This window comes from Brachyhypopomus gauderio, chromosome 1, assembly GCF_052324685.1.
Source record: "Brachyhypopomus gauderio isolate BG-103 chromosome 1, BGAUD_0.2, whole genome shotgun sequence".
NCBI lineage: Eukaryota > Metazoa > Chordata > Actinopteri > Gymnotiformes > Hypopomidae > Brachyhypopomus > Brachyhypopomus gauderio.
The window spans coordinates 32,279,672-32,297,501 of NC_135211.1; the positions used below are offsets into that span (position 1 = coordinate 32,279,672).

Here is a 17,830-nt window from a genome sequence, read left to right on the forward strand (position 1 = left end):
TATATTATATTATTATTATTATTATTATTATTATTATTATTGAAGTCCTTGGAGGGGATAATGGAAGGTGCCCCTTCTGGGGATTCCATTTTTCTGCTGGGGGACTTCAATGTAGAGGTCTGCGCGGGACTGCTTTTTAAATCCCGCTCCCGCCCGCTCCCGCTTGTTTTAGACCCGCTCCCGCCAAAAAATCGCTTGTTTTAATCCCGCTCCCGCCCGCACCTGCTTGTTTTAATCCCGCTCCCGCCCGCACCGGCCAAAAAATCGCTTGTTTTAATCCCGCACCCGCCCACCACATACACATTTCTGTCGCCCCCGCCCGCAATCCTAATATGAATTGAATTAGTTAGATTTAGTACTTGAAATTTTCTTATGTATTTATTAAAACAGCAATATAGCGATTGATCGCGCTGTCCCATTTCTTACCACAGTCCAAACACATGCCGTCAGGTGACGTACACCAACACTTTCTGACATGTATCACAACAAGCCGATTTCCATCTCCATTAATTACAATGGAATATGACTTCCATACATCAGACTTTCCTGTAGTTGGCTTAATTGTGGTGTATTCGCCTGTTTTAATAGAATTTTCCACAGCTGAAACTGGTTGACCGTCTACAGCAGGGGTCGGCAACCTATGGCACGCGTGCCACCATTGGCACACCGAGGCATAGTCACTGGCACGCGACACACTGGACCAGCATCAGCAAAAATATATATTTTAATATAAATTATTATATTAATGGATTATACTTTCGCGAGTGACCGTAGCGCGCGACTCCGCACGCACACCTCGCGCGAACGGCGGAGGCGTTTAAACTTGGCGATCGATCACAATATAATACTTAATTTGTGTCCATTTACACCTCCCCCCCTCCTCGGTCAACAATTTAAACTCGCCGCCATAGTGGCACACTCATTGACTGGACATGTTAAAGTTGGCACTCCATGTCTCAAAGGTTGCCGACCCCTGGTCTACAGTCTCTGCCATTTCTGTATCAAAATGACAAAATGACGCACACTTCATGTTCACGTGATCAGTTGCTTAGCCAATATTTTGAATTAGTTTATTGCTTACTTACTGAATGATTAGTTGTTTTCGTCCTGTTCCTTATGCATGGAAATCATTGCGTTGTTATTATTATAATTTTCTAGACTATTAATTTGCGGGATTTTTCTACATGTATATGTGGTCCCGCTCCCGCATCGCCTGGACTAATTCAACTCCCGCTCCCGCCAAAAACAATTAAATTCTGTCCCGCGCCGCAAGATATTCTGTCGCGGGATTACCGCGGGAGTGCAGACCTCTACTTCAATGTACAGGTGGGCAATGCCAGTAGGACCTGGAAGGGCGTGATTGGGAGTAATGGTCTCTCAGATCTAAACCCGAGTGGTGTTCTCTTATTGGATTTCTGTGCTTGTCACAGTCTGTCCATAATGAACACCATGTACAAGCACAGGTACATCGGTTAGGTCGTGGTTCGATGATCGATTTTGTAATCGGAGTAAAGAGAGGAGCTAAGCTGTCAACCGATCACCACCTAGTGGTGAGTTAGATCAGATGGCGGGCGAGGATGCTGGACAGACCTGGTAGACCCAAACGTATTGTGAGGGTTTGCTGGGAACATCTGGCCGAGGAACCTGTCAGAAAGGTCTTTATGTCCCACATCTGGCAGAGCTTTGACCGCATCCCGAGGGAGGCCGGTGACATTGAGTCCGAGTAGGCTTCGTTCCTTGCTTTGTTGTGGCTGTAAGGTTGTCGGTGTCTGCCGTGGCAGCAATCCGCAAACTCGGTGGTGGACACCTCAGGTAAGGGAGGCCATCATGCTGAAGAAAGAGTCCTACCAGGCCTGGTTGGCTTGTGGGACTTCGGAGGCAGCAGACGGGTACAGGAGGGCCAAGCGTATTGTGGCTTTGGCTGTCGTGGAGGCAAAATCTCGGGTGTAGGAAGAGTTTGGTGAGACTATGGAAAGCGACTTTTGAGAAAGGAAAGAACTCTGCCTCCGGCTGTACAGGAGTCTTAAAAATATTTGGAACTAGGAGAAATCCAGCATTAGGTGGTGGAAGGAACACTTCAAGGATCTTCTCAATCCCACCATCATGCCTTCTACAGAGGAAGAAGAGCCGGAGGACTCGGACTTGAGTTTTCCCATCACTCTGGCTGAGGTTACCAGGGTAGTTGTGAAACTCATTGGCGACAAGGCTCCAGGGGTGGACAAGATCTGTCCTGAGTTCCTTAAGGCTGTGGATATTGTGGCACTGTCCTGGCTGACATGTCTTTGCAACATCGCTTGTACATGGGTGCAGTGCTTCTGGACTGGCAAACCGGGGTCAGAGTTCCCCTTTTTAAGAAAGGGGACCAGAGGGTGTGTTCCAACTATCGAGGGATCACACTCCTTAGCCTCCCTGGTAAGGTCTATGCAGGGGTTCTGGGGAAGAGAGTCCGGTTGAGTCTCAGTTACAAGAGGAACAATGTGGGTTCCGTCCTGGTCGTGGAACACTGAACCAGCTTTTTACCCTTGCGAGGGTCCTAGAGGGTGCATGGGAGTTTGCTCAACCAGTCCACATGTGCTTTGTGGATTTGGAGAAGGCAATCGACTGTGTTCCTCTGGGATTCCTTTGGAGAGTGCTCTGGGAGTATAGGGTATGGGGCCTACTGCTACGGACTATCCAGTCCCTGTACAAATGGAGCAGGAGCTTGGTTTGCATGACCAGCAGTAGTGCTGGGTGGTATACCGGTTTGCACCGAAAACCGCTTTTTATTTTTGTTATAATTTTTCATATACCTGCCACACCGGAGCGCAGCACATTTGTAAATTGTTTCTCAAGGAACGCTTTTTATTGCTGCGCCGCACACATGCAACAGAGTGAAAATCTAGCTTGCTGAAAACTAGAGAAGTTCTGAACCAGAAGTTCTACCAAACATTGAAGTAAAATATGATGCCCGAAAGGAACTTTTGCCAAAGAAAAATGCTGTGTCTGTTGTCAGGAAGTACATAAGGTTTTAAAGATCGGACGTGGACCACTTACTGCAAATGCTGTCGAGCAAAAGTTGTCGTGGCTGGTGGTAACAAGAGCAATCTACTGCACCACCCATAAAGCTAGCTTATATTTAACGTGTCACGACTGGTGTGAGGTTCCACGCAGCAAAAATGATGCAATCGCTGTGGCTCCACTGTGGCGTCGCGAGATCGTGCACCTCTTGATTTTTGTAACTTTGTGATTTTTGTAATTTTGTAGCGTTCTGCTCTTCAGCGCTGTTTTGCGCCAGTTTGCAGGGTTCATACACCTTTACAAGGTGGAATTCAAGCACTTGTACGGAACTTTCAACGTCCATTTTCAATATTTTCCAGCATCTTCAGCTTAAGTTACATATTTTTACAAATACACATATGATTGAAATGACTCAAAATAATTAGCTTTTTATCACATTAAAAGAGATGGTACAGTCCCTCCAGTATTAGACCACTGTTATTATATATTTTTTATTATGTTATTTAATTAAAGGTTAGATATTTGGGACTTTTCAGTACAATACAACCATTGACAAACAGCCCTGGCTACTTCATGTCTAAATGCCTCTTATTTGTTATTAACAAACTGGTGTGCAATTTATAATATTATGTGTAGCTGGTTCACATAAGTTGCATAAACCTTGTTTTGATGTTGTCTGAAAAATGTTTTAAATAAAAGGTTTTGCATTTATACTGCAACTGTCATGCTATGTTTCATTCACTACTTTAGTGCTACAATTTGAAAAATGATCATGTGGGGCCATGCAAATCTGTATTACATGTACAGTTGTGATCAAATTTATTCAACCCCCAATGCTGCGAAGGGTTTTATGGAATTCAGTGCACATTTGTAATTGTGTTCATAATGAAATCTTACAAGGACTTGTTAAAGAACTAAATGCAACTAAGATAGCATCAATCTTTTTTGTCATAAAGTATTAAATGGCCTTTTTGTGATTTCTTCATTGACACAATTATTCAACCCCTTTACGACTACCACTCCTAAGAACAGAGGTTCATTCCAGTGTTTTCCATCAGGTATTGAAAACATCTGTGGATGTCAACGAGCAGCAATCAAGCATGATAAGCACCAATTAGGCAGATTTAAAAGGACTGTGATACTCAGCTCCTTCTAGACATCTACTGGTGTGTTTCCAAGCATGGTGAAGGCAAGAGAATGGTCCCAGAAGACAAGAGAAGAGGTTATTGCTCTTCACAAGAATGGCAATGGATATAAAAAGATTGCGAAGTTGTTAAATATTCCAAGAGACACTATCGGAAGTATCATTCGCAAGTTCAAGTTAAAGGGCACAGTGGAAACGTTACCTGGTCGTGGCAGAAAGAAGATCCTGACCGCGACTGCTGTGTGCTACCTGAAGCGTAATGTGGAGAAAAATCCCAGCGTGACTGCTAAGGAACTGAAAAAAGACCTGTCAGATGTGGGCACTGAAGTTTCAGCTCAGACAATAAGGCGCGCACTGTATAACGAAGACCTCCATGCCAGAACGCCCAGACACACCCCCTTGCTGACTCCAAAGAACAAGAAAAGTCGACTGCAGTATGCCAAAAGTCATGTGGACAAGCCACAAAGGTTTTGGAACAGTGTACTGTGGTCAGATGAAACTAAATTAGAACTGTTTGGGACAATGGACCAGCGCTATGTTTGGAGAAGGAAGAACCAGGCTTATGAACAAAAGAACACCTTGCCTACTGTGAAGCATGGCGGGGGGTCAATTATGCTTTGGGGCTGTTTTGCTTCTAATGGTACAGGAAAGCTTCAACGTGTGCAGGGTACCATGAATTCCCTTCAGTACCAGGAGATCTTGGAGGAAAATGTGATGGAGTCAGTCACAAACCTGCGGCTTGGGAGACGTTGGACCTTCCAACAGGACAATGATCCGAAGCACACATCCAAGTCCACTAGAGCATGGTTGAACATGAAAGTCTGGAACATTCTAGAGTGGCCATCGCAATCATCGCACATTCTTAAATCCAATTGAGAACCTCTGGTGGGACCTAAAGAAGGCAGTTGCAGTGCGCAAGCCTAAGAATGTGACTGAACTGGAGGCTTTTGCCCATGAAGAATGGGCTAAGATACCCATAGGTCGCTGCAAGACACTTGTGTCAAGCTATGCTTCACGCTTGAAAGCTGTCATAACTGGAAAAGGATGTTGTACTAAGTACTAAAAAATAATGTCACTAGGGGGTTGAATAAAACTGATAATGATGTGAGCACAGTAAAGACATTTGTGGTTATTCCATCATAAATATTATGTTATGTTTGTCTAATTTATAAGTGCCTCTTTGATATAATTGTAAATAAGATGACTGAAATGATCAAAATCAATGTCAAACTGGCCAAAACACTTTATTTCAGTGGGGGTTGAATAAATTTGATCACAACTGTAATACTCAGGTGGAGACATTTTTCTAACAATGGAATACTGTGAAACAATATAATTTCGAAGAATACCAAGGTATAGAATTTTGGTCATACTGCCCAGCACTAAGTCAGACTGGTTCCAGGTTGGAGTTGGATTCCACCAGGGCTGTCCTTTGTCACCGATTCTGTTCATAACTTTTATGGACAAAATTTCTCGGCGTAGCTAAGTGGTGGAGGGGGTTTGGTTTGGTGGCCTCAGGATTTCGCATCTCCTTTTTTCAGATGATGTGGTCCTGTTGGCATCATCGGGCTGAGACCTGCTGCTCTCACTGGATCAGTTTGCAGCCGAGAGAGAGATGGCTGGGATGAGAATCAACACCTCTAAAACTGAGACCATGGTACTCAGTCGGACAAGGGTGGAGTGCCCTCTCTGGGTCGTGAGTGAGTCCTTGCCTAAAGTGGAGGAGTTAAGTATCTTGGGTTCTTGTTCACGAGTGAGGGAAGGATGGAACAAGATTGACAGGTGGATTGGTGCTGCAGCTGAAGTATTGCAGACGCTGTACCGGAGCGTTGTTGTGAAGAGCGAGCTGAGCCAAAAGGCAAAGCTCTCGATTTACTGGTCAACTACGTTCCGACTCTTACCTGTGGTCACGAGCTCTGGGTAGTGACCAAAAGAATAAGATCGTGAATACAAGCGGCTGAAATGAGTTTTCTCGGCATGGTGTCCGGGATCTGCCTTAGAGATAAGGTACGGAGCACGCTCATCCGGGAGAGGCTCGGAATAGAGACGCTGCTCCTCCACGTAGAGAGGAACCAGTTGAGGTGGGTCGGGCATCTGGTCTGGATGCCAGTATGTCCAACTGGGAGGAGACCCTGGGGAAAACCCAGGCCACGCTGGAAAGATTATATCTCTCAGCTGTCCTGGGAATGCCTCGGTATCTCCCCAGAAGAACTAGAAGAGGTGGCTGGGGAGAGGGAAACCTAGGCCTCTTTGCTTAGGCTACTGCCCCCGCTACCCGGATAAGCGGATGAGAATAGATAGAAGGATGGATGTATTTATTTAGAAAAGGTTTTAAATCTATTACTGAATTTGACCACACCTGAATACTGGATAATATAAAAAAAAAAAAAACAACTATGACAATGACACAAGCTTTTCTTAAACAAATTTATGTATAATTAGTAAATATTGATAAAAAATAGCCAGACAGCATAAAATCACCAATTACAAAAATATTCAGGAACTTCAAATTTGAATGTTTTTTGCATTCAAAATAAATATTTTATGAAGCTGGTGCATAATAGGATTGGTTGCAAAGAGACATTTTAACATTGTCAAAGAACGTGCAGTTTAACAAGTTGTGGAATGTCACCTCTCAGAATGATCTGCACTACACAAACCACACCCCTGACCCTGAGCAGATGAATTTATGCTGGAAAAAAGCATGTCATTTGACCTGCTTTGTCATCAAGGTACAACATTCTCCAGAGTATCTCAACATTGGCCCCCTCTTTTATATAAAAAAGTACCCAGTTCCTTCACAGTAAAACTGGAAAATGATCTCCCTTGGTTACATGGCCTCCGCATCTAGTGTCAGTCCGTTCGTCTTCTGCCCAAGCCTCACAGTCGCAAAGGGGGCATCGGCATAGTCACATCACGGAAGAATCGATGAAGAAGGGCATTTTTTGCTGAAATTCTCTTGTTGGGGTCATACTTCAACATTTGCTATGAAAAAAAGAACATTTTCACAATTAAAGAAATGTACTGTCCATTTCTGTCTAAGCTCAGTTTTCTTAAAGCGGATTTCTCACTAAGCCCCATTTCATACAAGTTAGCACCAATATCACAATGTAATTTTCTTAGAAACTTTCGAACATCAAAACTGCATCACCCCACAGACACACCCCATCTAGGATGAAAATAACACTACCCCAAATGGTGTCAAAGTAAATTAGTAAACTAGTAAACTTGAAGCTGTAACACTTTCATAACAGCTTTCATTAAAAACAAACACCACACGTTCATAAAATATATATTATTTGGCTTTACTGATTGTTACGACCCTGCGTGGTCGTTTGTGGGTTATGTGTGTTGTTTTGCAGGTTTGGCTCCGCCCCTTGGTCATCCATCAAGTCGGTCCACCTGGGTCATACAAGTTGGCTACACGTGCACATTGTTTCTGATTGGCTTATTTAATAAAATCCAAGTTAAGGTAACAGAGGTATCGGATAACGATAACAAACTATAACAAAGAACATGCTAACACGTTTATCAAACAATTTTGTATCAAAGTTTCTCTCACTCCAAATCATAAAATCCATTGAACTCTTCATCCTCAGTGTCACTTATAAACAACTCCGCCAACTCAGGAGGTGGATGAAGCGCCGCTTCCTCCTCTTCGTCGCTTTTGTCAGACTCGTCGTCAGCATTTTCAATTATTCCAGCCTTTCTGAATCCCAGCAAGATGCTTTCGGTTTTCACGGAAGCCCATGCTTTGCTGATCCATTCAATGACTTCCGAGAACGTTGCGTGGCACATTCTCCCGGTTGCCGTGAAACTGTGCTCTCCATCCATCATCCACTGCTCTCACAGGTGATGCAATACTGCCTTAAAGTTGTTCTCCACCTCCAGTTTTGATCAATGAGCTGCTCTTGAAACAGTTTCTGGCTTCACCAGGAAAGGTTGTATGATCCAGTCATCCTGAATTGTGCTTTCTGGCAAGTACAGATTGGCTTTTAGGCTGCGCAAATGATTAATCACAAGATCACCAAGCACTTCAAAGTTCTAGCTCGGTCTCGTCTATACCATCGCTCGTCAGTGAAAATGGAATCTTTCCAATTGTTTCAATTTTCTTTTCCCAAAATTTTATTTTCGTTGTTTAGGTTGAAAAATGTACATCTGCATTTGTGGAGTTGACCTCCTCTAGAAAAACCTTCACCTCGTCCTGGAGTTCAGCAGCAGTTTCCGTTAGTGCCAGTCACCTAACTGCGACGTGCACTAGCAGGGCCTGATGCTCTGCTCCCACGTCTGTACAAATGGCAGCAAAAATCCATGATTTAGTTGGCAGAGTTTGGATGAAATTCACAGTTTTACAGCTGGACTGAAAATGACACTAGGTTCTTGGTGCACTGTTTGAGCAGAGAGAGCAGTGGTTCCACAGAACATGAGGCGCTGTGTCCGGTATCTGCCTTCAGCCCTGACCTTGCACCAGTCATGGAAGGAGCTCCATTGATGCAGACAGCCAAGTACGAGTCCCATTTCAGATTACTGGTCTTAAAGAAATCATCGACAACAAATCCACTCCAGTAGCATGCCCTTTAATTGGTTTGTAGAATTTAAAAAAATCCTCCTTCACACAAGTTCAATGAATGTACCTTATGTAGGCTGTCAAACTGGCATTATTTGCCATGTCTGTAGCTTCATCTAGTTGGACCGTGAATTCAGATGCTTGTGAATGAGAAATAAGTTGTTCGTGAACACTGTAGTGTCCAACAGATGGTTTTCATCTTTAAAGCAGCCCTGTTGCCAAAAACTGTCCCGCACATGCTGCAGTAAGAACAAGGATCTCTCCTACTGAATATAACTTTTTTGCCTTTGCAATATGGTATTCTGTCTCACATGAAGCTTTTAGAGAATGTTCAGTGGACATTGTGGCAATTTTAATAGCACCTTTTTGAGAGTTAAGTTCACGCAATTTCTGTGTTTAAAAAATCCTTTTTCCAGAGATGAGTCATTAGCAAGAGTAGCTGCACAGATGACACACTATGGCCTTACACACTATAGCCTTACCTGCCCACATGGAAGTAAAGCCATATTTTAGATAATCAGTCATATTTTCTCTTTATGTGTTGTCTTTCTTTTGTTGTTTTTGTGGAAATGACAGGGTCCGTTTTGGACATTTTCATCCGTTGCGAGTAATAACATACAACGTTACATTTCTCACACTTTGAATGAAACAAAATAAACCATCATTACTAAAATAGTAAACTTCTTATATTATGAAAAACACAGTCTTGTAAATAGAGATTTGTTTGCCATTTATTTTTACCAATGTAACAGGGCACTTTGAGTTGTTTACCCTGAATGGAAAGTGTGAAGTATACAAATGGAAGTATTAATGCCTTACCCCAAGAAGGTCTCTACCATCTTCATCAAGCGGAGGTACTACCTTGGACAGGTCCTGAAGTGCCCACTTTGGGAAAGAAGGTTTGTAATCTGGCATTGAGGTGACTCCTGGCCAGACAGTCTCATCGGGAGTGCCCAGGGTTCGGAAAATCCGGAACAGCTGGTCAATTTCAGAATCTCCAGGAAACAACGCCCTTCGAGTAATCTAATGCAAACATACCAACAAATGAAACAAACATACATATACACACATATATATATATATACACACACACACACACACACACACACACACACATATATATACATATACATATATATATACATATACATATATACATATACATATATATATATATCTCAAAACCCCTCATTGATTATTATTATAATAATTAATAATTACTAATAATTATTATGTTAAGCAAACAGATGACCTGCCGTGCATATCTATCTATATTTGTCATCATGCTGTTTGACCTCTTACCATTTCAGCAAAAATACAGCCCAAACTCCAGATATCAACAGCTGTGGAATAATATTTGCAACCCAGGAGAATTTCAGGGGCTCTGTACCACAAAGTCACCACCTAGAAGGCAAAACACTGAAAATGTGTTCTCATCATAAACACCAAGATCTCAAATTGTCTTTAAAAAAACTTGCCACCAATGACCAAATTGTGAAAATGTGCACAGCACAGAGTGCATACACCTTTTACAAGGTAAAATTCAAGCACTTTCAAGGCACATTTTCAAGATTTCCCAGCATCTTTCAGCTGTGGTAAAATAATGATAATGGTGATGTCTCAAAACTGCGATTCAGCAATAATCAATATATGGACTGGAAGCAGCAGGTCTCAAACAAACTCAACTCCATTGGGAATTGGCTGCCCTTCAAAGAGCCACTTTTATTTCACTCGCTCTTGCTTTATGTTGCCATAGAATAATAAATATGATATATATAACATATTATTAAAATATTTTTTATTTTTATTAAAAAAAAAAAAAAAAAAGTGGAAAAACAGTTTCATACAGTTTCATATGGTGGTAAAGAGAGTCAGTTCCTCGTGAACCAACTGCTCTTGGATGTCACACATACGTGGAGGCACGAGCAAAGCCTTTTTAAATGTATTTATTAATAACTTATTTAGTCATAGTTATTTATTGTTAAGTAAATGCAGAATTTCAAGCACTTTTTCCAAAATTCCAGCACTTTCCAGGCCTGGAAAACAGAACATTAAAATTCAAGCATTTTCCAGGATTTCACACACCTGTAAACAAACCCTGAGAGTGATGCTAAAACTCAAAGACCATTCTGACCTATTTAATATTAACATACATAAGCACATTGACTAAACTCAAACATGACTAATTTAAGGTAACAAAAGGAATTTCCATTATCCATGGATATTTTTGTCAAAAGATTTTTGTCAAAATCCACAAGAGTAAACAACCCGCATGTAGAAACTATTTGCCAGCTAGAATTCATAATATTATGAATATATAGTAAAACACACAAAACATGATTTTAAATCCCAGTTTCACAAATGCTCTGCTGCTTTCTCACCTCGTGGGTGTATGTCCGTACCGGCACCCCAAAGGCTCTGGCCAAACCAAAGTCTGCTAGTTTGATCTCTCCCTGTGCATTGATGAGAAGATTCTGAGGTTTGAGGTCCCTGTGCAGGACCCGATGAGAGTGACAGAAAGCCAGGCCCTGCAGCAGCTGGAAGAGGTAGCTCTGAGGGCACGAGGGTACACACACGCACACACAAACACACATACGACCATTTACATCCACACAGGATAGTAAAACTACTCACAGAGAAACAGCTGGTAATACAATCACCATCAAAAATCAACACAAAACGTAAGGCAAATGAATCAAATTACTACAATTACAATTTTATTTTATTTTTTACACACACATACACACATATAAACTGGAATACAATCACACAGCATTATCCACTAAACTTCACAGTTCTTCACAACGTTCTTCTGGCCAAACTCAGGGCCACATACAGGTTATATTTTACACTGAATGTTTAAGCACTACTGAGAGTTACCTTCACAAGAACCTTGCAGGTCACACTCACCTTGACGAGGGGAAGTGATATGCCAGTAACTGAGGAGGAGTCCATAAATTTCTTGAGGTCTTGATGAAGAAACTCAAACACTAGATAAAGCTTATTTTCTGTGTGGATGACATCAAGCAGCCTGAAGGGGTAAGAAGAGTTAAGAACCTCTGCAAGGATGCAATCCAACCTAAACTGGAACTGAGCATCCATATCTCATTGTGCCATGTCATGCTTTTGAGGGCACCATTCTCTAAGGACATGGATGTCACAGAAATCCTTCACAGTGGAAGTGCCTGGTCTCCACTGACAAAAATTGCATTGCAACAGAATTAGAAAATACATGTTACATAACGCACCAATTGAAATTCTACTTTTTTTTTCAGATAAATACACTGAATATACATTTTTGTCACATTAATTCAAAATGTATCACGAAAATGAACCTTTTTACAACACTTCAGATGGGTAGTGTCCGCAGGTCATTTAATATTCTATATGTGTCTATATGTGAACACAAGCATGCATAATTTTATCTGTGTACCTGGTAAGATAACGGGTATACAGCAGGATATATAGACACACTCCTTAAATCATAACATACTACCACCCAAGACTTCCAAATACAAAATAGCTATAAATATGTTGGCTGCTACATACTTGACAATATTAGGGTGATTGAGCTCCTTGAGCAGTGATATTTCTCGAATGGCAGTACTCGGAACACCTTCCGTCTCCCTGGAAAGCATGAACAGAAGTATTAGCCAGCTAATCTGTATATGTCTGTAATGTCTAAAGCAGAAACCACGTTTAATTTAAACTATGTTCTTTCCACAAACATACTCTGCAACAAACTGCTTTCAGTTCAAGGACTAGAATATGTGCGCAAAACTCTAGTTACATCAGCTAGATTAACGTAGCAGAAACGGTTTACAGCAGACAAGACTAACGTTAGCCAAGATATGTGTCAACACCTTTGTTATTCAAGCTAGCTAATTCAGACTCTTTGGCAGTGGACGACAACGTTTGCTAAGGCTAACTTACCTCTGTCACACAAAGAGATTAACATTAGGGTAAATAGCTAAATAGTTAGCAAAGGCTAACTTACCTCTGTCATACAAAAATACCAACATTAGAATAAACAGTTAGCTAAGGCTAACATACATCTGTTAAAGAAACCAAAATGACAATAAATGGGTCATTCCAGGATTTTGGTACATTTCCTGTCCCACCACTTAAATTTCAAATGTACATATCCAAAATATCTAAATGACTATTTTTTTTAACATTGTACTTGTTATAAGACAAACTGTAAAATTTGGTGGAAAAATAAGCACCTTAGATATTATTCAAAAGACCGAATACCTTTGAACCACCTCAAAAAATTGCCATTTTCTCTTGTCCCACACATTGGGTGACCAACTCTTTTGCCAAATTTAACAATTAAAATAAGCTCTAAATAAATTACTTCCTCTTGTATATTGTTGAAATGCATCTCCTTTACTTATGAAAACAACTTCTTTGGTCTACATTGTATTGCATGTCACAGTTTTTACACTATTAAGTTGTGTCCCACAACATGCGCGCAGCCCTGTTACCATAAGGAATTTTATCTGGCAGAGAAAGGGTTAAAAATATTTGTGTGCTGGCACAAAGGAATTTGCATCACAAGGACATTTCCTGTCCACATGGCAAGAAAAATGGTAAGTGCTCTAACAATTTTCAAGGTTTTTTTCCAAATATGTTTGTCCAAGTTGTGTGTGTCACTCAGTGAATGCAACCCTGTTCCTCATATTGTAAGACTAATATTGAGTAGAGTCAAAATTTACTTTATATACTTATATAACCATATTTGTCCTTGATCTTGTATACATAGCTAAATTTTACAATGAGCATCCGTTCCTGGGGTAGACCACAACTTTGCCTAAATTTGCAACCCTGTTAGTCGCAACCCTGTTACTGCATACCAATTTACTGCACACCAATCTAATAACGAAAAAACTGCTTCCATATCTGAGATTGACGAATCAAATTTTTTGATAGTTTATAACCTGTAGATTATAAATATATGATTTAAAATGATCAAATTTTCAGAAGTTACCACCCCTGAAATGTACCAAAATCCTGGAATGACCCAAATAGCTAAATAGTTAGCTAAGGCCAACATGTCTCTGTCAAAGAGATGAATATCAGGATAAATAGCAGAATAGTTAGATAAAGCTAACATATCTTTCACAGAGAGACCAACATCAAAATAAAAAGCTAAATAGTTAGCTCAGGCTAACATACATCTGTTAAAGAGAGCAACATCAGAATAAAAAGCTGAACAGTTAGCTAAGGCTAATATATCGTTCACAGAGAGACCAATATCAGAGTAAAAACCTGAATAGTTAGGTAGCATAGCCAAGTTAGCTAGCGAGGTAGTCACTCACCGATAACTAGGTTACTGAATGAAAAAAATATTGGTATGAGGTGAGGTAGACACTCGCCAATAACTATTAATACTATAATCTAGTTAGCTAGTGAGGTAGACAATCACCAATAACTATTATTACTGTAATCTAGTTAGCTAATGAGGTAGTCACTCACCAAGAACTATTAATGCTATAATCTTGTTAGCTAGTGAGGTAGACACTCACCAATAACTATTAATACTATTATCTAGTTAGCTAGCTAGCAAGGGAGACACTCACCAAGAACTATTAATACTATAATCTAGTTAGCTAGTGAGATAGACACTCACCAAGAACTATTATTACTATAATCTAGTTAGCTAGTGAGGTAGTCACTCACCAAGAACTATTAATAATATAATCTAGTTAGCTAGTGAGGTAGACACTCACCAAGAAATATAAATACAATAATCTAGTTAGCTAGTGAGGTAGTCACTCACCAAGAACTATTAATACTATAATCTTGTTAGCTAGTGAGGTGGACACACACCAAGAACTATTATTACTATAATCTAGTTAGCTAGTGAGGGAGACACTCACCAAGAAGTATGAATACTATAATCCAGTTAGCTAGTGAGGTAGACACTCACCAGGAACTATTAATACTATAATCTAGTTAGCTAGTGAGGTAGTCACTCACCAAGAACTATTAATACTATTATCTAGTTAGCTAGTGAGGTAGACACTCACCAAGAACTATTATTACTATAATCTAGTTAGCTAGTGAGGTAGTCACTCACCAAGAACTATTAATACTATAATCTAGTTAGCTAGTGAGGTAGACACTCACCAAGAAATATGAATACTATAATCCAGTTAGCTAGTGAGGTAGACACTCACCAGGAACTATTAATACTATAATCTAGTTAGCTAGTGAGGTAGTCACTCACCATGAAATATTAATACTAGTCACTCACCAATAACTATTAATAACATAACCTAGTAAGCAAGCGAGGTAGACACTCACCAGGAACTATTACTATAATCTAGTTAGCTAGTGAGGTAGTCACTCACCAAGAAGTATTAATAACAGTAATCTAGTTAACTAGTGAGGTAGACACTCACCAAGAAATATAAATACAATAATCTAGTTAGCTAGTGAGGTAGTCACTCACCAAGAACTATTAATACTATAATCTTGTTAGCTAGTGAGGTGGACACACACCAAGAACTATTATTACTATAATCTAGTTAGCTAGTGAGGGAGACACTCACCAAGAAGTATGAATACTATAATCCAGTTAGCTAGTGAGGTAGACACTCACCAGGAACTATTAATACTATAATCTAGTTAGCTAGTGAGGTAGTCACTCACCAAGAACTATTAATACTATTATCTAGTTAGCTAGTGAGGTAGACACTCACCAAGAACTATTATTACTATAATCTAGTTAGCTAGTGAGGTAGTCACTCACCAAGAACTATTAATACTATAATCTAGTTAGCTAGTGAGGTAGACACTCACCAAGAAATATGAATACTATAATCCAGTTAGCTAGTGAGGTAGACACTCACCAGGAACTATTAATACTATAATCTAGTTAGCTAGTGAGGTAGTCACTCACCATGAAATATTAATACTAGTCACTCACCAATAACTATTAATAACATAACCTAGTAAGCAAGCGAGGTAGACACTCACCAGGAACTATTACTATAATCTAGTTAGCTAGTGAGGTAGTCACTCACCAAGAAGTATTAATAACAGTAATCTAGTTAACTAGTGAGGTAGACACTCACCAAGAACTATTAATACTATAATCTAGTCAGTGAGGTAGTAGGCTATGGTTTTCTAAGATAACTAGCTAACGGACATTTCACAGCTAACTTACGTGTCTAGTCTTATTTTTTTGAGGGCCACGGTCTCGCCGGTAACTTTGTTCTTCGCCTTGTACACCACTCCGTACGTTCCCTCTCCGATCTTCTCCACTTTCTGAAAGGACTCCATGTCAAACACAAACCAGCTTCTCCTCCGCGATCAGCTGCGACTACACTGAGCTCACTGTACCAGAAATACTAGCGGGTGGTCGATATAGCGACGACGGCCCGTACAGACGTTACTAACGGATAATTCAGTAATTGTACGATAGATGAGTGGAGCTGCGAAACGTTTAGTGCTCGCGTCAACACCCGCCAGTTCCCGCGTCCGCGAAATCACGCCCTCAAACAAAGCGGCAAGTCCAACACCACAGAGTGTGTAGAGGCGAGATTTACCACTCCTGGTTAATACCCCAGAGTGTGTAGAGGGGAGATTCACCACTCAGGATTAATACCACAGCGTATGTAGAGGCGAGATTCACCACTCCTGGTTAATACCCCAGAGTGTGTAGAGGGGAGATTCACCACTCAGGATTAATACCACAGCGTGTGTAGAGGCGAGATTCACCACTCCTGGTTAATAACCCAGAGTGCGTAGAGGGGAGATTCACCACTCCTGGTTAATACCCCAGAGTATCTACACACTGTGTAGAGGGGAGATTCACCACTCCGGGTTAATACCCCAGAGTGTGTAGAGGGGAGATTCACCACTCAGGATCAATAGCACAGAGTGTGTAGAGGTGAGATTCACCACTCCTACTGAATACCCCAGAGTGTGTAGAAACTAGATTCGCCACTTTCCAGCGTTTTCGGGTTTTTCATACGCCAGAGGCGCGAGCGAGCGAGTCTGAAATGAATGGGGGTGAATGGAGCTAAACTGCAATAAACAAAAAAATCAAAAGTTTCTAACAACTCAGGAACATCCTTTAATTTTGAAAAGTACGTGCAGGCATAACATTAAATAGCAAAGAACCCCTGCCTGAATGTTTCCTTTTTTTCTACAGCAAATAGTTTGGTGCAGTAGGACGCTAGCGTTTGTGCTACTCAATGATTAGTTGGTGAGCAGACGCATGTGTAGCGAAAATGCTACCATCTAACTGTTAGAAATTCGTTTGCTGTAGAAAAAGAAGATAAACATGTACGTTTTGTTTCCTATTGTAAGTGAATATATACATCCGAGTTTTCAAAATTAAAGAAAGGTCTGGCCATGTTGTGAGAAACTATTAGAATTTTTCATTTTTAGCCGTTTAGCTCCATTCACTCCCATTCATTTTAGGCTCGTTCGCTGTCCGACAAACTCGGAAGACATAACAGAGTGGTAATTCTCCTCGGCAAATCTCTGGTATCTATTTTCTTCTTGTCACTTCTTGACGCTTGCGACTAAAATATTCATCGATATCGCCACCAACTGGGCATAAGCGGAAGATCACTAGATCGAAGGTAAAACAAATGGAAAGAAAGATTGCTCACAAAGAAGCGATTATTTCACATTGTCAAAAACACCGCCTCCAAATTCAGAATAAACCTTTGAGTAAACTTGAGGAGCTCCTTCAAAACAATATTAATCTTTAGTATAACGATATTAATTTCTGTGTTTTCTTTTTTAAATGTTGACATTCCTTACTAAATGTTTACAGATTTATGTATATGTTTATGTTTATGGGTTTATGCGTTCTCCTTTCTTAACGTAGTACTGCCAACTCTATCATATTAAAATACTGATTAAAAGTGTCATAATCAATTTGAGTAACTTAAATAATAATCAAGTTTCTCAATTTCCTGCTTAATAAGCAACACAAGTTTTCAGTTAGGATGAACAATGAGTAATGTAGAAAACATAGAGTATGTATCATAACTAAATAATAAGCTCTTGCATTTCATATGGGACAAGAGTTATTATCTGTTATTACAATATGATGCAAAACAATAAACTCAGGACCAGAAATGGGTCAGATATTTACA

At 40.4% G+C, this 17,830-nt stretch overlaps 1 protein-coding gene across 1 annotated transcript; it reads right to left on the reverse strand.

Annotated features, from left to right (window-relative positions):
• Positions 1-6,554: 6,554 nt before the first annotated feature.
• Positions 6,555-16,484, reverse strand: cdk2 (cyclin dependent kinase 2). The gene is made up of 7 exons (XM_077010140.1): positions 15,883-16,484; positions 12,258-12,335; positions 11,619-11,739; positions 11,090-11,260; positions 10,011-10,112; positions 9,528-9,731; positions 6,555-7,126 (listed from the first exon to the last, which is right to left on the reverse strand). The coding sequence occupies exons 1-7, from the start codon at positions 15,996-15,998 to the stop codon at positions 7,022-7,024; spliced, it is 897 nt and encodes a 298-aa protein (XP_076866255.1). The 5' UTR covers positions 15,999-16,484; the 3' UTR covers positions 6,555-7,021.
• Positions 16,485-17,830: the final 1,346 nt, after the last annotated feature.

Coding starts and splice junctions, on each gene's coding strand:
- cdk2 (XM_077010140.1), bottom strand. CDS start 15,998: ATGGAGTCCTTTCAGAAAGTGGAGAAGATCGGAGAGGGAACGTACGGA. Junction 11,740..12,257: donor AATCACCCTAATATTGTCAA/GTATGTAGCAGC, acceptor TTACCCCTTCAG/GCTGCTTGATGTCATCCACA. Junction 11,261..11,618: donor TATCACTTCCCCTCGTCAAG/GTGAGTGTGACC, acceptor TCGTGCCCTCAG/AGCTACCTCTTCCAGCTGCT.